Here is a 23,646-nt window from a genome sequence, read left to right on the forward strand (position 1 = left end):
AGAACTTTCTTATTAAATCTGCCCATGTCATTACCTGGCTGTCAATAAAAAGCACCAGGTAATAGGCCAATGTAAATAAAAGCCTCTTCAGAATTCAGCACTAGTACCTTCCCTCATCCGTGTCCTGACTTCCCCTGGAATTAGCATTTCAGGTCATCAGTCCCCACACACCCGGTATACCCAAATTTCCCCAGGCCTGCAGACCCCCAGAGACCACTACAGCCTAGGGTTCCTCAAACGTAAATGGAGACAGAAGCACATCAGTGAGAATAAGTAACCACCCCCATTCCAAACTGTCATTTGCTGACCCCATAAAGGTCAAAAAAAACCCCTCCTGAGCAGGAGTTAGAACCACTGCCCATCACTTTGATCTTCTGGGTCTCCGTTTTCTCATCTGCCAAGTGAGGACGATGCTACCCTGCCTAGTCTGTCTCCTGGGGTTTTTGTGAAAATAAAATAATAGAAACAGAAGTACCCGTGGGCTACAAAGCGATTTGCAAACAGGAGAAGACAACCAAATGCATCTGTAAAAGACATTTATTCTGAGAATCTAAAATCTGGACAAAGAATATTGAACTTTATAGAAAATGCCTAGACAGGATTTTGTCATTTCTTCCTAATACATTAACCACCTAATAAAGAGGAAAAAAACCTTTCAAACAATATTGTTCCAGTTTGTCTGCAGTTATGTGTTGAGGTATGAGCTGCAAACTTTGGTAAAGTTTGTAGAAAAATTAACAAATAATTCCAAAAAAATAAAAAATAAATCCCTAAGTTATAGATTTCTTGGTACATATACAGTAACTACAAAAAAATTTCATTTAGAAAAAGTATTTCTTTTAAAAACAAATTCCCTCTTGTAAATCTTAATTGGTGAGTTGAAAAGTCAATGTAAAGGAAGAACAAAACTCAACCTATCCCCACTCACCCAGATTTGGAAAGAACCGGTTGGCCAATCTAGAGTCTGGTTGGCATTTTCAGTAATTCAGTGCTAAAAAAGAGCCCCGTGCTTAGAAAGGAAGAACCAAAGGCACTTGAACATGGCTTAATGCATCTACCTCTGCGGCGTGCCAGAGGGGACAGCGTTTGGCTGCACACCGGCTCCACATACAGGACAGTCCAGCGGAGGTAGCTTCTGTGTGGCCTCAACTCTGCTCAAGGGACACAGGTCTCTGCTTGTGGGTCTTAACCACGGAAGCCGGCTGGTGGCGGATGGCTGTGAGGCCAGAGTTTAAACTGGGCTGAATGGGATCTTTTCCTTTCTCCCTTTCAGCAGGTCCTGATGGATGACTCCTGGGCCACGCCACACCCAGGGCCACCACCAGGTACCACCCTGCTGAGTTCTGGCGATGAAACGCTGTCAGGAGGTATGCCCGCTTTCAGCTTTGGGGCCAAGCCCACACACCTGGGAAAGGTGGTTCTAGGCAGTCAATGCCTTCCTGCAGGAGCCTCTGAGAACCTGATGTTGGCAACATAGCGGCCTTCAGGCCAAGTAATTTCTAATTTCATCTTCAGAAAAAACATTTGTGTTTTTGCTCATACACTGCAGGCTTTATACTTATTTTAAAAACCAAGATAAAACACTGAGCAGTCTAACTTTCTTTCTTTGAGCCATAATACAAATTCCTAAAAATTTATAGATTAAAAAAACAAAACCAGGAAGACAAGGGTTTTTAGGAAGTAGAGGAAAAACTACATACTTAAGTTAAGCCCACTAAAAACAAGAGGGGCCAAGGACGCCTCTGATGCGTTTTTTAAAAACGCCCGGCGAGAAGTGCTTGTGGATCACCGTCCGTTGCCATAACCGGGGAAGAGCTGGGTAAGGATTGCCTGCAGCGGCTGGTTCACCTTCATGGAGTAGTTTCGGCCCAGTTCGCCGCGGCAGGCAGGGCAGCTGAACACCTGGGCTCTGAAGGATCTATCCAGGCAATTCTACGAGAGAGAGTAGGAAGGTGAGACATTCCGTCCATGTCAGCGGAGCCACTCCTGGCCACCCACTGTCCCCACTGACAGAGTTGAGAGCACTTACTGACTTCTCATGGGGTCCAGAGGGCCCCTCCTGGTCCTCAGTCTCACTTCCTACCACTCACTGCCCATTGCCAGCCTGACCTCCAAAGGACCCCTCAAAGACTAGTTCATCCTGACCCCTAGGCCTTGGCACTTACAGATTATACCACCTAGCAGGTCTGTCCTCTGGCTCTCCCATCAACTCCTGCCTTGGCTCAAGTCACCTCCTCAGAGGACCCTTCCCTGACAGCCCTTGAGCATCATCGTAGGCAGCCCCACCACAGCCAGTCCTTAAAACAGCACCTTTTCTGCCTTCTGGCATCGTGTTATTTACTAACGTTTGTCTCTAACAGGCCAGATGCTCCCTGTGATATGGAGCTGTATCTCACTGACTTCCCCAGCACCAAACATAGTAGGTGATAAATAAAATGCGTCAATGAGAATAAAAGAAGAAAGGAAGGAATTCTGACGCTGAGCCAGACTTCTGGGTTCAAACTAAGCCAGGTGGAGACTGAGTTATGACTCGGACAGGCCCTGAAGAGCCAACTTCCTAATCAGAGAAACAGGGAAGACAACTTCCCAATCAGAGAAACAGAGAATCAGAGAAACAGGGAAGTATTTTAAGGCCAAATACTAGTCCATTGTCTGGATGGACCACACTCTCTGTATCATTCATCTGTTGACGGACACTTGAGTTGTTACCACCTGGGCAGAGACAATGAACACACGTATGCAGACACCTGCATAGGTATGCACACCTGACGGATGACATCAGGCAACTGGGTAAATGTGAACACGATGGAAAACCTGCTGACGCCATGGCACGTTCCCCCACAAATGCATACTGAGGTTTTTGTTTGACATTCTTTCAATTCCTAAATTCCTTTTCAATAAAAATTTTATGGCCTTGATTCCGGGAACAAAAGGTAGCTCTTTCTGCTCCAAACAACTAAGATTTGGGTCTACATTCAAAAATCAGGTTCTGGATCACTGCATGATTCATAGCACCCAACAGTTGGAAACAACTCAAGTGTCCATCAACAGATGAATGATACAGAGAGTATGGTCCATCCAGATAATGGACTAGTATTTGGCCTTGAAAAGGAAATCCGACACACACGCTACAGTGCAGATAAATCTTGAGGACATTATGCTCAGTGAGAGAAGCCAGACACAAAAGGACAAATATTCAGGAGGTTCAGTCATAGGAGGTCCCTAGAAGAGTCAGATCCACAGAGAAAGGAAATAGATGGTGGTCAGTAGATGAGAGGATAAAAAAACTGTGGCACATTTATACCATGGAATACTCTGCAGCAGTAAAAAAGAACCTCTTACCCTTGAGACAGCATGGAGGGACCTGGAGGGTGTGTATCACGCTCAGTGAAATAAGCCAGTCGGAGAAAGATAAGTGTCATATGATCGCACTCATATGTGGAATCTCATAAAATGAACGGAGTGGATCCAGAGGCATGGAAGCATGGAACGCAGTGCAGAAGCTTGGAGGGAAGGCGGGGGAGTGGGAGGTAACCGACCAAAGGCCTTGTATGCATATATGCGTGGCTCGTGGCCACAGACGAGAAGAAGATGGTAAAGGCCTGGGGTGGGCCGGAGGGGGTCAATGGGGGATGAGGGGGCGCCTATGTAATACTTTCAACAATAAAGAGTACAAAAAAAAAAGTAGATAGTGGGAACCCAGGTGCTGGTGTAGGAGGATGGAGAGTTAGTGTTTAATAGGGACGGAGTTTCAGTTTGTAAAGATGGAAAAGTGCTAGAGATGATGGTGGAGATGGTTCCACAACAATATGAATGTACTTAATACTACTGGACTGTACAATTAAAATGGTTAGGATGCCCTAGCTGGTTTTATCTCAGTGGATAGAGCATTGGCCTGTGGACTGAAGGGTCCCGGGTTCAATTCCGGTCAAGGGCATGTACCTTGGTTGCGGGCTCCTCCCGAGCCCAGGCCCTGGTTGGGGCACATGCAGGAGGCAACCAATCGATGTGTTTCTTTACATCGCTATTTCTCTGTCTTTTCTTCTCCTTTCACTCTCTCTAAAATCAATGGGAAAATATCCTCAGATGAGGATTTTAAAAAAATGGTTAGGATGGTAAATTTTATGTTATGTGTATTTTACTATAATAAAATGATTTAATAAAATGAGATAAAAAAATTGGTGCTGGGACATCAAGGTGAGGATCATTTTCCCATAACCCTCACATGCTGATGTTCTGGGAGATGGAACTACAGTTGCATGGACAGCCGGGGCAGACACATAAATGTCGGTACCCTCTTCCTTCACAGGCTTGGCACTTTGTTTGTTTTTGGAAAGAGAGGAAAGGAGAGGGAGAGAAATATTAATGTGAGAAAGAAACATCAATCTGCTGCCTCCTGCACGATCCCACTAAGGATGGATCCCACAATCCATGCATGTGCCCTGACCAGGAATCGAACTGGTGACCTTTTGGTTGGTGCATGGGACAACACTCAACCGAGCCTCAATGGCCAGGTTAGCCTTGGCACTTTAATGACACATATGACTGACCCCTGAGACGCTTGGTCCCTGAAACCCCATCAATTCAGCCCACTTCTGCAGTGCTATCCAGGACTGAAGTTTTGTAAGCTCCCCCTGCATCAATGGCCCGCTCTGCCCGCTTGCCTAAAGCACTTTAGCGTGTGTCACCTACAGCCAGAAGCAGGCCAGGAAGGCACTGCTATGCCCCTTTTCACTGAGGGGCAACTAAGGCTCGGAGAGTTGGGTGGCTTTCCAAGGATGGGAGGGGCAGAGCTGGGTGGAGGGTCAAACCCTGGCTGCAGGCTCCAAAGCCCGTATCTCACCACCAATCCGGAGCCACTTCTCCAAGACACTGAGTTGAAGGAACACCATCAGCCCATGTAACATGGTGGCAGAGCCCAAACGCAGAAAACTGACGGCCAAACAACCACACTGCTTCATGTTCTCTGAGCCCCTCCCCAAGGGTGACAGCTGAGGGACTGAGCCAGCCTCAAGGCAAGGAAGGGGGCCAGATCCGAGAACGAAAGAGCCAGAAGCTCAGGGACCAAGGGTGACCAGGGGGTGGGGACAGTCGCTTCTAACACCATCTGCCTACACTGCCCATAAGTTCCTTTTAACAGACTTGGGCCAGAAAACACTGCAAAGAAACCAGTTACACAAGCCAGTGCTTCCCACCTGGACAGTTCTGCCCCCAGGGGACACTGGGCCACGTCTGGGGATATTTGTGGTTGTCATGAATGGAGAAGCAAGTGGATGGGGATCAGGGAAGCTGTTCAACCTCCTCCCCCGCCCCCCGGTGCCCAAAATGCCCCCCCCCAAGAGAATGTTCTGGCCCCAAGGTCCACAGTGCAAGGGGGAGGGGAGACCCTGGTTAATCTGATCTCAGCTCCCCATCTCTCTTTCAATCATATTGTTTCTCTCCTAACACTGACCACCAGGCAGAGCCTATGGCCCACCTCCCAGCCCTACATCCCCTCTAGGCCCCAGCTGTTCAGGCACACCTGCCTGTCCAAACTTCTGCACATGCCATCCCGCCAATCTGGAATGCTTCCCGGAGGCCCCCTCCTCCAGGAAGCCTTCCTCCTGGCTCCTCTAGGAGACAAGCACCTCATGCCTCTACAGCCTGCTCTTTTAAAACAAATGTTTTTACTGATTTTAGAGAGAGAGATAGAAACATCAATGCCTCAACATGGATCAGCTGCCTCCTGCACAGCCCCTACTGAAACCCAGCCACGTGCCCTGACCAAGAATTGAACCAGGGACCTCTTGATACAGGGGTCAATGCTCAACCACTGAGCACACCAACTGGGCTCTACCACCTGCTTTACAGACATTTACTATGACAAGACCTCAGGCCAGGACTGCCAACTATCCTCTCCCACCCTGGACCCCCAGGTACATGAGAGACTTGGGGAGAGTGTTCCAGAGGGAGGAGAGAACCAGCCAACACACAGAAGAGGGAGTCATGAGGCGAGGTGACACTGGAGTGCCAGGCGGCCCAGGTGGGGTCGGTGACTGGGGCAAGGATTTGGCATCTGATTCCACAGCACCAGGGAAGCACGGGAGGGTGGGGAGTGGGGAAGGGGGCCGATGGGATCCCTTGATGAAGGCCGGGAGGCAACTATGACCATGGCTATTTGGAAAAGACACTAAGGCCCTGCAAAGGGAGCCAGGAGTGTGCAGAAGCCAAGCCAACAAGCCCATACTATGTGCTGGGTGTGTGGCAGCCCAGCTCCCGTGCCCACGCCTCTCACCTTGCACACGTTGTGTTGGCACACGGTGGTGATTGGGCGGAATACCAGCTCCTGGCAGCAAATACACTGGAATGTTTCTTCTACTTTATTCAGGAATTTCTGAAACCAGAAGAGGGGATGCATGAGACCAGCAGAACCTTACACAGAAATGAACCATGCTGATGGAAGCCTCAGACAACGGGGCTCCCTACTACACCTGGCCCTGGTTCCCTAATGTAATCCTCCCATCCTTACCCCAGGAGACAGGAGCGGTGTGATCCCCATTAAGATGAGAAAGCAGAGGCCCAGACCGGTGCAGGCCCTGCCCAGGACCTGGAGACGGGCACAGCCTGCCCGGGTCACGGCCTCCATAGTGCTGGGCAGGACACCCAGGGTCGGGGTCCAGAGCAGGCTTTAGCTGAGGGCATGAATCTAGATCACTCAGTAAATAGGCTGAGTGCCTTCTATGTGCTGCCCGGGCACGGGGTCCAGCAGTGGATTAAACTGAAGAACCCTATGCCCTCACAGAGCTTGGAGCCCTGTGGGGGGTGAGGAGGGGGGCACAGATAAAACGGGGAAAGACAGAAATGTCACAACAGTGCTGGGAAATACAGCATGGAGCCTGGGAGGGGCCCACCCAAAGTGCAGGTGGTCACAGAACACTCTGTAGAGAAGGTGACCTGAAGGACGTGTGCCCAGCTAAACCATGCCCCTAAAATACACCTGAACCCCAGGATCAGTGTATACCTTCCCTTCCATAGCAAAAGAAACTGCAAATAGAATTAAACTGAGGACTCTGAGATGAGACTACATTAAACTAAATAAGTTTTTGGCCCAGCCGGGTGTAGCTCAGTGGTTGAACATCAACCCAGGAACCAAGGGGTCACAGGTTCAATTCCTGGTCAGGGCATATGCCTGGGTTGCAGGCTCGATCCCCAGGAGGGGACGTGCAGGAGGCAGCCGATAAGTGATTCCCTCTCATCATTGATGTTTCTCTCTCTCTCTCTCTCAGTCTCTCTCTCCCTCTCCCTCCCCTTCTGAAGTCAACAAAAATACATTTTTAAAAAGTTTGCATAACAAAGGAAACCATCATCAAAACAAAAAGAGAAGATATTCACTAATGATACATATGATAAGGGATTAATATCCAAAACGTATATATAAAGAAGTTGGACAATTTAACACCAAAAGACAAATAACCCGGTTTAAAAATGGGCAGAGAACCTAAGTAGACATTTCTCCAAAGAGGACTACAGAAGGCCAATAGACATGTGGAAAAAAATACTCAACATCACTAATCACCAGAAATGCAAATTAATCATCTCACACCGGTGAGAATGTCTATCATCAATATATCAACAAACAACAAGGGTTGGTGAGGATTTGGAGAAAAGGGAACCCTCGTGCATTGTTGGTAAAAATGCAGACTGACATAGCCACCGTGGAAAACAATATGGAGTTTCCTCAAAAAATTGTAAAACTAGAACTGCCATATGACCCCGCAATCACACTTCTGGGAACAGACAGCCCCCAACTTACAATGGTTCAACTTACAATTTTTCAACTTTGCAATCGTGTGTAAGTGATACCTATTTAGTAGAAACCGTATTTCAATTTTGAATATTGATCGGAAGCCGAGACACACAGAGATGGTTGCACCCCCGTGTACATATAGCAGCATGATTCACGATGGCCAGAAAATAAAAACCGCCCAACTGTCCACTTACAAACGACGGATACACAGAATGTAGTCTTTCCAGACAATGGACTATGATTCAGCCTTAAAAAGGAAGTTCTGACCCCTGTTACAATGTGGATGCACCTGAGGACATTATGCTTAGTGAAATCAGCCAGGCACAAAAGAACAAAAAAATACTGTGATTCCACTTTCAGGAGGTCCCTGGAGGAGTCATTCAGACAGGGGCTGGGGGAGGTCACGGGCAGTTCTAGTGTAGAACGGGGACTGAGTTTCAGTTTGGGAAGATGAGAAATTTCTGGAGATGAATGACGGGGTGAATGCATGATGTGAATGTCTTTTAATGCCACTGAGCTGTACACTGAAAAATGGTTAAGATGATGCACTTCATGTTATCTCTATTTTGTTATAATAAAAAAAAATGATGGGGCCAGGGGGTGGAATGTGGACGAAGGGTTCGGGAAGGCCGCTCAGGCCATACGGGTGCTCACCGGCCCATCCTTGAGTGACTTGAGGATCTCGGTCCACAGCTTAGTGTTGCTCTGGTCCTGCTTGATGAGGGCCTTCTGCTGGGCTGTGAGGCTGTAAGGCTCCACCTTGGTTTTCTTGGGTGTAACCCTCGGGGAGCAGGCACCTGAGACAGAGCAGAGTGGTGAGGGCGGGCGAGCCCAAGAGCACATGGACAGGCTGCCCATGGAGAGGGACCTACCTTCTGACTTACTCCTCCGTTTGTTCTTCCTGGGGGACGTGAAATCTTCCTCTTCTTCCTCCTGTTCGTCTTTCTCCTCTGCCTCTTCAGTCGGCCTCTTTCTGTTCTCTTTCTCCTTCTCCTTCTTGGCCAGAGCCTCAAGGTAGCCTTCTGGATACTACGAAAGGGCAAAGGCACAGGCTGGAGAAGCGGGACTCCTGGGTGACCCAGACTTCCTGTGGGGTGGGGGACCGGCAACTGCCCCACCTGACATCTGCCACACTGGCTCTGCACTTCCTGCCATCTCCCCTCTCCCCTCACCTCAAAGTCACTCCTTCCCCCGACCCCATACCAGCCTTAAAGCCTTAACTCCTTCTACTTCTACAGCCTCCGATCTGAGGCCTCCACTCAACTCTGGAGCCTGGAGCAGCAATCTCATCACCGCACTTACCAAGAATGCAGGGCTAACCTGCCCTGGCAGGGTGAGAGTGACGCATTAAATGAGACTGTGCAGGTAAAATTCTTAGGGTCAGATCAAGCCAATATGATAATATTATCGTCATTATTTCCTTTAAGGGGTAGGCAAACTTTCCCACAAGGGGTCGGGTGGTAAATATATCTCCAGCTCTGCCGTGGTTGCACCGAGAAAACTTTTTTTGCAAACAACTGCCCCAGGGGGCCTTACTGCCATCCAAACTCATTTCGATGGCCCCTGGGTTCCAGGTCCGCACAAGCATTACTTGGTTATAACCCCATATCTAAGGCACCTAGAGTCATGTCTGATTTGGAAATATTTTATCAAGAAAGTTCCAACCTTTTTTAAAAGAAACACTAAGTTGCAATGGAAACTGCAATCATAAAAAAAACCCTACTCCCATCAGATGCTGATGGTTCCTGTCCCACGGCTATTTCTCTCCCCAGTTCCTCAGCTTCTGAAATTACCCGTTACGGGTACACACGTCATGTTCAACTCCTGTGACACCCCCCAGAGGGTAGGCACTATCAGCTTCTCAGTGACAATTAAGGCTCCTTAAATAGTCCCAAAACAGTTACCAGCTGCTAGAGCACCTCACAATAATAAATAGAAAACACCACAATTATAGTGCCAAAAGCTCTATGGCAGCACAGGGTGAATTCTTGGAAAATAGAAGATTCCATTTCTGTAAAGAGGCAAGCGATGGCCGGGAGGGACCAATCCTCCTTATCTTTAGAACTGACTTCTCTACATTCCACCAGTTTCGTTGGTTTCTTTTTCCCCCAGATAAACCTACCTACTAACACCGGTGAGACAAGCCTGGATCTCAACTCTAAAACTATGAACACAATCTGCCCATCCACAATATCCACTGGCTGCGGAACTGAAATGGGGCAGACAGCAGCAAGATGTGGCCAGCTCGGCTCCTGGACATCATTTAGGCTGAAAGAGAAACCCCGGAGAGCTCCCAGGCCAAGGAGGCAGGCTCTGGCTAACTGAGCACTCACAGCCGTTCTCCTGCCATGATCCCCAGTGACTGACCAGGAAGACGATGTTCAAACCAGGACTGCTGGGCCAGGTGAGCACGGCCTGCACGCACCTGCATGGTCAGTCCCAGCTGCTTGATCCGGTTCTTCCCTTTCTTCGTCCAGGGGCCAGGTTCCTCATCGTCCCTCCGCAGAAGATAGCGCCATACCAGGAAGCCGGACTTCCCCTTCTCAGGCCAGTACCTCACAACCTGTGGGAAGTGAGAGCCCATGTCAGTGTCACCTGGAACTGGAGGTGGCGCCGGTGGGCGCAGGGAGGACCTCTCACCTTGTAGATGCCGTCGTACCGGTTGCCCTCAGTGGGGGCGTATTTGCTGTGCTTGCGGCCCTTGACGTTGCGCACCACCCGGACCGGCTTCCCTGAGCGCCAGTCCTTGGCCTCGGCCCCTTTGCGTTCGTTGATGGGGGCGCTGCAGTTGAGAGCCAGTGCCCTGCAGGGGGAGTGGGGGGTCACATGCTATCGTTTGGATTGTATCCCCCAAAAAGAACGGGCATCCTAACCCATGGAACCTATGAATGTGACCTTCTTTGGGAAAAGGGTGTTTGCGGATAAAGTCCAGTTCAGAGGAGGTCAGAATGGATGAAGGGAACCCTAAATCCAATGACTAGTGTCCCTAGAACAGTGGTTCTCAACCTTCTGGCCCTTTAAATACAGTTCCTCATGTTGTGACCCAACCATAACATTATTTTCGTTGCTACTTCATAACTAATTTTGCTACTGTTATGAATCATAATGTAAATATCTGATATGCAGAATGGTCTTAGGTGACCCCTGTGAAAGGGTCGTTTGATCGCCAAAGGGGTTGCGACCCACAGGTTGAGAACCACTGCCCTAGAAGAAAAGGAAATTGAGACACAGACACACAGAGGAGGACACCGTTTAAAGACGGAGGCAGAGGCTGGAGTGATGCGGCCACAAGCTGAGGGACCAAGGATTGCTGGTAGCCACCAGCTGAAGAGGCAAGGACCCTCCCACAGAAAGTTCAGAGGGAGCATGACTCTGACACCTTGATTTTGACTTTGAGCTTCCAGAAATATGCGAGACTTTCTGTTGTTTTAAACTACCCGGTTGGTGGTATTTCATTACTGGAGCCACGAGCTACTAGCACGGCATGTGGGGAGGGCATCAAGAAAAAGAGGAGGCAGCAAACAAGGGCTGGCCAGGCAGGTCTGTCTCGCCCAAGGGCACAGGGGCCTGGGAAAAGCCAACCAGAGGTCAGGCTCAGCATTCTGACCTCTCTATTGGGTGTGAAAGAAACAAGAGCTGCAACTCTGCAACTGTTTTCTAGGTGCAAACGTAATTTTTTTTTAAACATTTAATCACCTTTATTTTTTGTTTGTTTGTTTTTGTTAATCCTCACCGGGGATATTTTTCCATTGATTTTTACAGAGAATGGAAAAAAGAGGGAAAAACAGAGAGAAACACATCGATTAGCTGCCTCCTGCAGGAGGCCCTGACCAGGGCCCAGGCCAGGGAGGAGCCTGCAACCAAGGTACATGCCCTTAACAGAATCCAACCTGGGACCCTTTGGTCCGCAGGCCGATGCTCCATCCACTGAGCCAAACCAGCCAGGGCACAAACAGTAATTTTTAAACAAGTTTCTTAGTTTGTGTGCAGCAAGTACCACTTAATGTTAGCTTTCGGGCAGTTCCTCACATTAAACCTTTTCTGAAAACATGGTTTTTAACAGCTACTGAAATTAAAATATTCCACTAAACAAATGTACAACAAACCCTTCCCTTTAAAAAAAAAAAAAAAAACATTCAGGTACTAATGCTTTGCTATTTTACATACTGATACGATAAACATTACTAATTATAAGATTTTCCCCTCCCCATGTCTCATCATACACTTTCAAAGTAGAATTAGTTTCATAAGATCATTTTCAACACCTTTCCAGAAAGAAGGTACCCACTTGTATTTCTACCAATAGGGGAACACCAGTCTATGTCTTGGCATTTCACAGGGGAAATAAATAGTATTTTACCATCACTTCAATTTGTATTTATTTGATTACTAAAGTTGAATAATTTTTTATGTTCATTAGATTTCCATTTCTTTTGTGAATGATCTTATTTTTCTATGAGTTTTTTTGTTGTTATTGATTTGCAACAGCTCTTTACATAACAATCATGTGTCATGTTTGTTGCAGATTTTCCCCCAAAGAGTCATCTGACTCTTCATTTTACTTATGGATTTTACTAATGCAATTTCTAATATTTACGTCATCAAATCTATCTTTTCCTTTGGGCTTTATACTTTTTTTAATATTTTTTTATTGATTTTAGAGAGAGGGTAAAGGAAAAGGAGAGAGAGAAAACAATGTGAGATGTGAGAGAGAAACATCCATCAGCTGCCTCCTGCACGCCCCTTAAAGGAGATGGGGCCTGCAACCCAGAAATGTGCTCTGACCTGAATCAAACCGGCCAGGGCAAGGCTTTATGACACTTTTTATGCTTACAAAGACTTTCCCTCCCTGGCTGGTTTGGCTCAGTAGATAGAGCATCAGCCCACAGACTGAAGGGTCCCAGGTTTGATTCGGGTCAGGGCATATACCTCAGTTGCAGACTCGTTCACATACAGGAGGCAAACAATTGATGTGTCTCTGTCACATCAATGTTTCTCTCTCTTCCCCCTTCCACTCTCTCTGAAAAGGAAAAAAGGAAAAAATATTCTCGGATGAGGATTAACAACAACAACAACAAAAAAAACCTCTCCCTATCCTACAAATGAGGGGTCAGCAAACTTCAGCCCACTGACTGTTCTTTCAAATCAAGTTTTATTGGAGCACAGCCATGCATGTTTATTTATGTAAATTCTGCAGCTGCTTTTGTACTATGATGGCAGAGTTGACTGGCTGCAACAGAGATCATGCAGTTCAAAAAGCCAAAAGATTATCTGGCCTCTTCAGGGAAAAATTCACTCTAAGGCAAGCATGTCAAACTCAAAGGCTAACACGGGCCAAATAAACAAGTGTAAGTTTATGTGGGCCGCAAAAAACAAAAGCTTCAACTTTCATAGGAACGTAGGTTTATTTCAATAGACATGCTGAGTACAAAGGGCTGAAACAAATGAGTAATTGTTAACATAAAACAGAACATTTTAATAAAAATTAATATTTTTGCTTGAACATTAACTTACCAGACACTGAATAACTGCACAAATTAATAAGCATAATGCAAATAAACCTATTTCTCTTGTTCTTGGAAAGTGAAATATTTCTTACTGCGCACACCAAACAAGTCAGTCCAAGACTAATGGCAATCAGCTGCTAGAATATTCGCTGCTAGTATTAGTGGAGAGAAATGGTGCGCCTGCATGTAAGGCGTGTAAGGGAAATGAATGCAACACGATTAATCAGTCATTAGTGAACGTTGTAGTTCATTATTAATAATTATGTATGATAGGATATTGTAAAAATTAAGTTGTGAAATTTTTATTAAAATGTTTCTTACATTCTGTTATATTGGCTGGGCCACAAAAATATTCATTGTGGGCCGCATGTGGCCCGTGGGCCGCGAGTTTGACATGCTTGCTCTAATGCATTGAATGACTCACAAGTCTTTAGCCGACAGAGATAGAAAGATGTGGATTTTCAGCATCCATATGTTCTCCCACACTCTTAAAAGGAATCTAACTTCCTGGACATGACACCCTAAAACAGAACCAACTCCCTTCCCTGGGTAGCCGCCAGAGGACGCAGCAGAAGTGAGTTGATGAAAAAATAAGAAAACCTTGTTTCTGCAAACCTGTTGGTGTTGGTGAGTTTCTGATCACAAGACTGTTCTGCAGTCCGCTTGTTGCCGGAAAGATCTCGACCACCGCTACCAGTATACGTGAAAGATTCCCCATTGTCCTGCAACAGGGAAGGGCAAGCTGAACCCTCCACAGAGGAAAGACTCCACTAAAAATAAACCCACAACACCCGCTAGAATGTCAACTGTCAAACAGAAAATAACCAGTGATGATGAGGATGTGGAGAAATTGGAACCCTGTGCACTGCTGGTGGGAATGGAAAATGGGGCAGCTGCTGTGGAAAATGCTATGGAAGTCCCTCAAAAAATGAAATGTGACCCAGCAATGCCACTTCTGGGTCTGTCACTACCCAAAAGAATTGAAAGGGCATTTCAGAGATATCTGTACACTCACGTTCACAGCAGCATTAATTCACAATATCCAAGATGTGGGGGCAACCCAAGTATCCATTGATGGACACACACAATATGGTCCATTCAGACAATGGAATATTATTCAGCCTTAAAAAGGGAAGGAAATTCTGCAATATGCTCAACATGGATAAACCTTGAGGACATTATTCTCCATGAAATAACCCAGTCACAAAAGGACAAATACAGTGTGATTTCACACATAAGAAGTCCCTAGAGGAGTCAGATTCATCAAGACAGAAAGTAGATGGTGGGGGCCAGGGGCTGGGAGAGAGGGATTGGAAATTATTGTTTAATGGGGACAGAGTTTCAGTTTGGGAAGATGAGGAAGTTCTAGAGGTAAATGCTGGTGATGGTTACACATCAATGTGAATGTATTTAAATTCCACTGAGATGTGTACACTTACAAAGTGTTAATATGGCACATTTTATGTGTATTTTACATTTAAAAATAAATAAAACAACCCCCACTCACCACATCGTCCTCATACCCCCCAGAGAGGACCAGGGAGTACGCCCCATCATTGCTCCGGCCATGGATGCCCGCCACGTGCGGCCGATGGACCCCCGACTCACTGACCTGTGAAAACCACCGAGAAACAAATGGCACCACCTGGACTGGCTGCTGTAGAAACGCTCCCCTCACCCTCCTGCTGCTGCCTTCAGAGCCAGGGGCCTGACTTTCCCTCCGAGTGTATCACGCCTGTTATGAGAAGCTGGGCCACAGCACAGGAGGAGCTGGCTTGAATTCCGGCCATGCCCCCTGCTCGAAGGGTGGCCCTCTCCGGCGAAGGGGCTTCTGGAAGATCAGTGCCTGAGGACAAACTCCAGATGTTTACGCGTACCTGGACTCTGAACCTCCACATGGTGCCCACGGGGATCCCTGGGATGGGTCCGTAGTGGTTGGATGGAACGATGGTGCACTCCTTGGTGCGCCCCACGCACGCCATGCCCTGTCCAGTCCAGAAAGAGATGGAAGACAGTGTGAGCGAGCACGGGAGGGCGGGCAGAGCTGCCGGGGGCGTACAGAGCAAGGGGGCACCTCACCTTGCCCCAGTCCCGCTGCGAGGACGATGTGGCCGATGCCATTTTCGACTTCTTCTTACTCTCTTTCAGCTTCTCCCCTGCCAACACCACCTCACTGGCGTCATTTCGACATTTAGGGCAGAACCTGTGACAACAGGGACATCACTTCTGTCCTTAGCCCGCCCCACTCCTACTGGCCCTGCACACATAGCTGGCTCCTTCCAGCTCCCAACCTCCTGAGCTGTCCGAAATGGGAAATCTTCTACATTTAAATTCATTAAAATTAAACAAGAAATCCAGTTCCCCGGTCATACGTGCCACAGCTGAAGTGGTCAGGAGCCAGGCATGTGTGGAGGGTCAACCGTCGTGGAAAGTGCAGAGCGAGAACCTTGCCATCATCACAGGACATTCTACTGAACAGACTCTTGTCCCTCTCCTGCTGGGAATTTCACATCCCACTTCTCTCACTGCCCCTCTTGGGTTCACCAGGTGACAGGCAACATGCGTGTTATTTATTGGCACCCGCCGGCCCCCTAACCTGGATAGCTGAGCACCACGGCCCAAGCCTGCCACTGGAGCATTCGAGGCGTCCACTCACCACTCGGTCTCCGTGGGAACACTGCTGAGAGGCGGGTTGAGGCAGTACAAGTGAAAGGCGTGGTCGCAATCATCACACATGAGCTGCTTGTCGGGATCCTGCTTGCTCCCACACAGGCTGCAGGAACACTCATGGCAGGGCTTGCTCGGGTTATCCTTGCATTTATCGCAGAAGGGCTTGTTCTTCCCTGGACACAGCGGCTGGGGTCAGCTTGGCAGGGCCAGCCAGAGAAACAGGAGCCCCACCCCCACCCCCAAGGCGGGAGACAGAGGGCAGAATCAGAACTCACTTTTCACTGGGTTTTCCACCATGGGGGCCCCCTCGCCCGGACGCTCAATCTTGAAAACTTCATCCACAAACATGATCCGACAGTTGCTGAGAGAACCACTCCTGTGAGAGACAGGCCGTTAGACATTCCAGCTGGCCAGCCCTGCTAAGGCACCTCCAAGAGGACTTGGCCACCCCGCACATTCTCAGAGCATCTGAGCACCCCTCTAATGACACTGAGTAAGAGTCTCCTCAGGGCCCTAGTGCATTCATGTAGCTACTGCATTGCCAATTCAAGTCCTTCTAAATCCAACACAAGATGAAAGAAAGCAGAGTATAAAACAGTTTCACTACGTGATGCAGTGAGAGCAAGTTCTAACCTTCGGGCAAGGGGGGGCTGACTGAACAGGGCCCATCATGCAAGAATCACCAAGGTAAAGTCTGATCAATTAGCTGTCATCAAAATACAAAAGCTCCTCTAAGTTAAAATGACCCCATAGACCAGCCATCCTCAACCTGTGGGTCGCGACCCCTTTGGCGGTCGAACGACCCTTTCCCAGGGGTTGCCTAAGACCATCCTGCATATCAGATATTTACATGACGATTCATAACAGTAGCAACATTACAGTTATGAAGTAGCAACGAAAATAATGTTATGGTTGGGTCACAACATGAGGAACTGTATTTAAAGGGCTAGAAGGTTGAGAACCACTGCCATAGACAGTCAAACCTGTTTCTCGGATGTGGCTGTCTGGACCAAAACTTCAGTTTTCAATCTGACAACCCTTTCGTGTTGATACCTCAGCATGACAAAAAGCATCTCTCAGGGAACAAAGGAGAAAATGCTTTTGTTGCTGGTGAAATCAATGATTAGCACAATTTTAAAACATAAAGAAACCAGCAAGTGCGCTAATGTTGCTAAGGGTGTGAAAGTGCTCACAAAACAATCACAGGCAATTGAATAGGTAGAAAAACTGTTGTTGATTGGATAACTGATAAGCAGTTAACCAGTGATTGCATTTCAGAGGCAGCAATATATGAAAAATTCGTTTAAGGCTAGTGGGGGGTGCTTTGATAAATTTAAGTCTTTATGGATGAAACAGTGCAGTAGACACGTGTTGTATATAAGAAAGGTTAAAACAGAAGCATTTGGGGTCTGGAATGGATTCATTCCATTTACATTACTTTTAATGGGGAAAAATGATTCGGTTTTCGAACAAATTGCTTCTCAAATAGCCTTCCAGAACCAATTAAGATCAAGAACCAAGGTTCCACTGAACATCCACAATGTCCCACAGAAATGACCACAAGCCACGAACAGGTGCCACATGGGTAATTCCACATTTCCTAAGAACTACATTCAAAAAGTTAAGAACAGATGAAATTCATGTGAATATGTTTTATGTAACCCAATGTACACAAAAGATTATTTCAGTATGTAATGAATAGTAAAGAATTATTAATAGCCTTTTTTTATATAGTAGACTTTATTTGTTAGAGCAGTATTTGGTTCACAGACAAATTCAACAGAAAGTACAGATTAATAGCTTTTTTTCAAAATACAGCTAGTGTTTCATACTCAGGGCACATCTCAGTGTGCACAGGCCGCACTCCAAGTGCTCGGCAGCTCGTGGCCCATGGCTGGAACTAGACAGGACAGGCCCAGATACACCTGCCAGTTCACAGGAAATGACAACACCCAGGCTGCAGAAGTTCTCTGGGACAGACCACCAGGTTTCCTCAAATAAATTGTGAAGGAAAAGTGGAAAAAAGGGAAAGACAGAAAACCTAAAGATAAAAGATTTAAAACATACATATCGATCTAACTGAAATCTGTACAGATTAGTTAGATTCTAATCAAAGAAATGGTTAAAAAACAAACAAACGAGTGAGCCCTAGCCGATCTGGCTCAGTGGACAGTGTCAGCCTGCGGACTAAAGGGTCCTGGGTTCGATTCCGGTTAAGGGCACATGCCAGGGTTGCGGGCTCAGTCCCCAGTAGAGGGCATGCAGGAGGCAGCCAATCAATGATTCTCTCTCATCATTGATGTTTCTATTTCTCTCTCCCCCTCCCTTCCTCTCTGAAATCAATAAAAATATATTTTAAAAAATTAAGATAATTGGAAGGTTGAACAATAGATCTGTGTTACTCAAAAATTATTATTAGGTTGTGACAATAGCATTATAGCTAGATTTCTTCAAGAGCAATTCTAGATTGTAATAATAGCTTTATAACTGGATTTCATCAAGAATAATTTTTAAGAACTACATTCTAAAAGATTTACAGGTGAAATGATTGGATTTGAGGGAGTTATGACAATAGGATGGGGTGGTAACCTTCTCAGATAAAGGAAAATCAAAACAACTCGCTAATAGATCCACTCTCACAGAAAAATTAAAGGGAGTTCTTCAAATAGTAAGTTATAAAGGAAAGAATCTTAGAGCAAAAAGGCAGAAAAAAAAATAAAAACAGAACTCTGGGTACATACAATTATCCTCCTCAGGATTTTCCAAAATCATATGTGGTGACTAAACCAAAAATCATGCCTAACCAGCGTGGTTCATTGGTTGAGCATCAACCTGTAAACCAGGAGGTCATGGTTCGATTACTGGTCAGGGCACATGTCCAGATTATGGGCTCAATCCCTGGTAGGGGGCATACAGGAGGCAACCAATCAATGGTTCTCTCTCATCATTAATGTTTCTCTCTCTCTCCCTCCCTCTCCTTTCCTCTCTGAAATCAATGAAAATATATATTTTTAAAAATCATAACACCAAAAAATTAAAAATATATAAATAAAAAAATCATAACACCATCCAATACACAAGATAATAAGTGATTGATAAAGAGACCGAAAAGGAAGAAAGATTTTCATGCTTCACTCAAATGACAAAATTGACACCAGTCTGGGGAGCAAGAGGTGTTGGGGGAGGGGACCCAAGGGGGGGAGAGACACACCAAGATGTCACATGTTTATATGGTAAAATTCAGAAAAACCACTAAGAAAACTATGTACAAAGCAACATACTCCAAAGACTACAATAAATCAACGAAGAATCCTAAAAAAATATCTAAGGACAGAAAAAGAGAAACAAAAAACAGAAGAAAACAAGTAATAAATTGACAGACTTAACCCCTAACATATCAATGATTTCCTGAAATGTAAATGGTCTAAAAATCCCAATTAAAAGGCAAAGACTGCCCTGGCTGCCGTGGCTCAGTGGATAGAGTGTTGGCCTGCGGACTAAAGGGTCCCGGGTTCAATTCTGGTCCAAGGGCACATGCCCAGATTGCGGGCTCGATCCCCAGTGTGGACCGTGCAGGAGGCAGCCCATCAATGATTCTCTGTCATAATTGATGTTTCTATCTCTCCTTCTCCCTTCCTCTCTGAAATCAATAAAAACATATTTTTAAAAAAATAAAAGGCAAAGACTGGCAAATAGCATTAAAAAGTAACCCAATTAGCCATGGCTGGTGTTGCTAAGTCGTTAGAGCATCGGCCCTCGCATCCAAGGGTCATGGGTTCAATTCCCAGTCAAGAACATGTACCTGTGCTGTAGGTTCGATCCCTGGCCCTGGTCAGGACACGTGCAGGAGGCATGTGTCTCTCACACATTCATGTTTCTCTCTCCCCCCATCCTTTCCTCCCTTCAGCTCTCTTTAAAAATAAAATAAAATAAAATGGAAAAAAAAATATCCTTGCGTGAGGATTAACAAAACAAAGTACCCAATTATATGATGTTTACAAGAAAATCACTTCAAACTCAACTACATAGATCGAAAGTAAAAGGATAAAAAGATATACCATGCAAACAGTAACTTTTTTTAAAAAGCAGGTGTATTCAATACATACACATACCTTAGATAAAGTCGACTTCAGAGCAAAGAAAATTACTAGAGACAAAGAGGGATACTACATAATGATAAAAAGATCAACTAACCAGGAAGAGATATCTATCCTAAATGTATATACACCAAACAACAGTCTCTTAAGTATGAAGCTCAAAGGAGAAGTAGACAAATCCACAATTATAGCTGAGGACTTCTATCCGTTGATGAGGGCTGGTCAAAGTACTAGACAGAAAATCAGAAAGAATTAGAAGAAGTGAACAACAAATTCAACCAATACAATCTAACTGATATTAGGTCATTCTACCCAATGACAGAAATACTTTTTTTTTTTCAATAACCATGGATTATTCACCAACATAGAACCTCAAGAAATTTATAAGAACTGAAATCACACGGAGTATGTTCTTCAGACATAATAAAATCAAACTATAAATTAATGAGAGAACTCGTGCACTGGTGGGGTCCCTTGGCCTGGCCTGCACCCTCTTGCAATCCAGGACCCCCCCGGGGATGTCGGAGAGCCGATTTCGGCCCAGTTCCCACAGGTCAGGCCGAGGGACCCCACTGGGGCACGAGTCTAGTATACATAGAAGATCTTTGGTTAATCTCTTCCCGCCCTCCCCCGTCCCTTCTGAGATTCATCAGTCTGTTCCATGTTTCCATGCCTGTGCATTGAGCATCTGCTTCCTGGTGGTCAGTGCACGTCATAGCTACCAGTCAGACAGTCAGACGGTGGCATGGTCACTTAGGATTTCATATATAAAGATAACAGAAAGACAATGCAAAAATCTCTAAATATTTGCCAATTAAACACCTTACTTCTAAGTAAGCCAGGAGTCAAGATGAAGTCTCAAAGGAAATAAAAGAAATAGAGCCCAACCGGTGTGGCTCAGTGGTTGACCTCTGAACCAGGAGGTCATGGTTCGATTCTCAGTCAGGGCACATGCCCAGGTTGTGGGCTCAATCCCCACTTGAGGGATATGCAGGAGGTAGCTGATCAATGATTCTCTCTCATCATTGGTGTTTCTATCTCTTCCTTCCTCTCTGAAATTAATAAAAGTATATATTTTTTAAAAATAGAGAACTGAACAAAAAGAAAAATATAATATAGCAAAATGTGTGGGAAGCAGTTAAGGCACTGCTTAGAGGGGAATTTATAGCACTAAAATGCTTATATTAGAAAAGAAATTTCTCAGATCACTAGTCTAAGTTGCTACCTCAAGACACTAGAAAAAGAAGAGCAAAATCAATCCAAGGAAAAGTAAAAGGACGAGAGGAAATCAATGAAATTGGAAATAAGAAAACAGTAGAGAATAGCAGTGAAACAAAGAGCTGATTATTTTTCACAATAACATCACTGCAGCCTCCTCCCTGGTATCCTGGCTGCCATGCTGCCCCCTGCAGTCCACTCCCTGCTCAGCTGCCAGGGTGATGGTTCTCAATTGTAGGTCAAAGCATGTGGCTCCCAGGCTCAAAATGCCCCAATGACTGCCAGCAAGAGAGACTAAACACCAGTTTGTACCACTCCTGGCCACACCCTGAACATCCAGACACACGGAGGGTTCCAGCCTCCACTCCTCGCTCCCGCCCTCCCTCCGCTCCAGCCCACTGGCCTCCTCACCGGGCCCCAAATGGACCAGGAAAGGCCCTGCTCCAGAACCGCTGCACACATCTGTGTTTGGGACACTGTTGTCCAGCTATGTGTCCATAGTCACTATATACAATGAAATGCTATCCAGTCACCAAGAGGAAGGTCTGACCCAACCTGCTACATGGATAAGACTTGAAGACATTATGCTGAGTGAAATAAGCCAGACAGACGCAAAAGGACAAATGCTATATGATTCCATTCATATGAGGTCCGGTCCTCATGTGTGTCACCGAGAGCATCTTCAGCTCCATACAGAAAGAAGGGTGGTGGTTGGGCTGGGGGGGGGGGGTGGGGAATTAGTGTTTAATGGAAATAGTTTCTGTTTGGGATGATGAAAAAGCTCTGGAAATGGGCAAGTGTTGATGGTCACACAACAGTGTGAATGTTCTTAATGTCCCTAAACTGTACACTTAAAAATGGTTAGGATGGCCCTGGCTGCTTGCTCAATGGTTAGAGCGCCGGCCCACAGACTGAAGGGTCGCAGGTTTGTTTCCAGTCAAAGGCATATACCTTGGCTGTGGGCTCAATCCCCATTCCCACCCCTCCACTCCTGCCTGGCCAGAGCTCATGCGGAAGGCAACCAATTGACGTGTCTCTCTCACACTGATGTGTGCCTCTGTCTCTCCCCCTCCCTTTCATTCTAAAAAAAAAAAAAAAAAAGGGAAAAAATATCCTCAGGAAAAGATTAACAACAAAAAAAACACCGGTGTGGTTCAACTGGTTGAGCACCAAAAGGTCACTGGTTCAATTCCCAATCAGGGCACATGCCCGGGTTTCAGGCTCCATCCCCGGAAGGGGGCATGCAGGAGGCATCCTATCACATGGATGTTTCTCTCTCCTCCCCCCCCTTAAAATCAATAAAAACTTATTTTAAAAAATGATTAGGATAGTAAGTTTTCTATTATATATTGTTTTAACACGCATACAGAAACGCAAAGTAGAACAGAGCCTGGCAAATATTTTCTGCAAAAAATCAAACAGTACATGTTTTCAGTCTCTTTCCCAACTACTCAAATGTGCACTTCCAACACAAAAGGAGCCACAGATAATTAGCAAACAGATGGGTGTGGCTGTGTGCCAATAAAACTTTATTTGCCAAAACAGGCAAAGGGCCAGCTCTGGCCTGCAGTTTGCTGACCCTGGATATGGGGCACACCATTATGTGGGTTGGTGTGTTTGTTTATGCTTGTTTGTGCACCGAATGTCCCTGGAAGTTCACGGGAACAGTCATTATCTCCAGAAAGGTGTTGTTTTTTTGTAATCCTCCCTGAGGATATTTTTTTCCATTGCTTTCCAGAGAGTGGAAGGGAGGGAGGGGAGGAGGAAAGAGAGATAGAAACATCGATATGAGAGACCATCCCACATGCGCCCTGACAGGGGGTGAGGAGCAAACCCGCAATCCAGGTATGTGCCCTTGACAGGGAATCAAATCTGAGACCCTTTGGTGCACAGGCTGACGCTCTAACCTCTGAGAAACACCAACCAGGGCAGTACCTTCTGACTTGAATGCATTTTATGTTCTTACCTATTTGCCAGAGACTAAACACCAGTTTGTACCACTCCTGGCCACACCCTGAACATCCAGACACACGGAGGGTTCCAGCCTCCACTCCTCGCTCCCGCCCTCCCTCCGCTCCAGCCCACTGGCCTCCTCACCGGGCCCCAAATGGACCAGGAAAGGCCCTGCTCCAGAACCGCTGCACACATCTGTGTTTGGGACACTGTTGTCCAGCTATGTGTCCATAGTCACTATATACAATGAAATGCTATCAGTCACCAAGAGGAAGGTCTGACCCAACCTGCTACATGGATAAGACTTGAAGACATTATGCTGAGTGAAATAAGCCAGACAGACGCAAAAGGACAAATGCTATATGATTCCATTCATATGAGGTCCCTGGAGGAAGGACAGAAAGAAGATGGTGGG

General features: G+C 46.2%; 1 protein-coding gene across 1 annotated transcript in view; it reads right to left on the minus strand.

Annotated features, from left to right (window-relative positions):
• Positions 1–838: 838 nt before the first annotated feature.
• The window catches only part of UHRF1 (ubiquitin-like with PHD and ring finger domains 1), a 40,576-nt gene continuing 17,768 nt past the window's right edge, over positions 839–23,646 (minus strand). The window contains exons 5-16 of the mRNA XM_006754030.1: positions 16,239–16,339; positions 15,950–16,136; positions 15,373–15,496; positions 15,171–15,278; positions 14,801–14,905; positions 13,909–14,015; positions 10,427–10,589; positions 10,212–10,349; positions 8,659–8,815; positions 8,441–8,583; positions 6,275–6,373; positions 839–1,932 (exon numbers count right to left, since the gene is read on the minus strand). Coding sequence (XP_006754093.1) covers positions 1,786–1,932; positions 6,275–6,373; positions 8,441–8,583; positions 8,659–8,815; positions 10,212–10,349; positions 10,427–10,589; positions 13,909–14,015; positions 14,801–14,905; positions 15,171–15,278; positions 15,373–15,496; positions 15,950–16,136; positions 16,239–16,339 — 1,579 coding nt within the window. The 3' untranslated portion in view covers positions 839–1,785. The remainder of the gene's footprint in view (positions 1,933–6,274; positions 6,374–8,440; positions 8,584–8,658; positions 8,816–10,211; positions 10,350–10,426; positions 10,590–13,908; positions 14,016–14,800; positions 14,906–15,170; positions 15,279–15,372; positions 15,497–15,949; positions 16,137–16,238; positions 16,340–23,646) is intronic.

Source organism: Myotis davidii, unplaced genomic scaffold (genome assembly GCF_000327345.1).
Source record: "Myotis davidii unplaced genomic scaffold, ASM32734v1 scaffold551, whole genome shotgun sequence".
In the NCBI taxonomy this organism is placed as follows: domain Eukaryota; kingdom Metazoa; phylum Chordata; class Mammalia; order Chiroptera; family Vespertilionidae; genus Myotis; species Myotis davidii.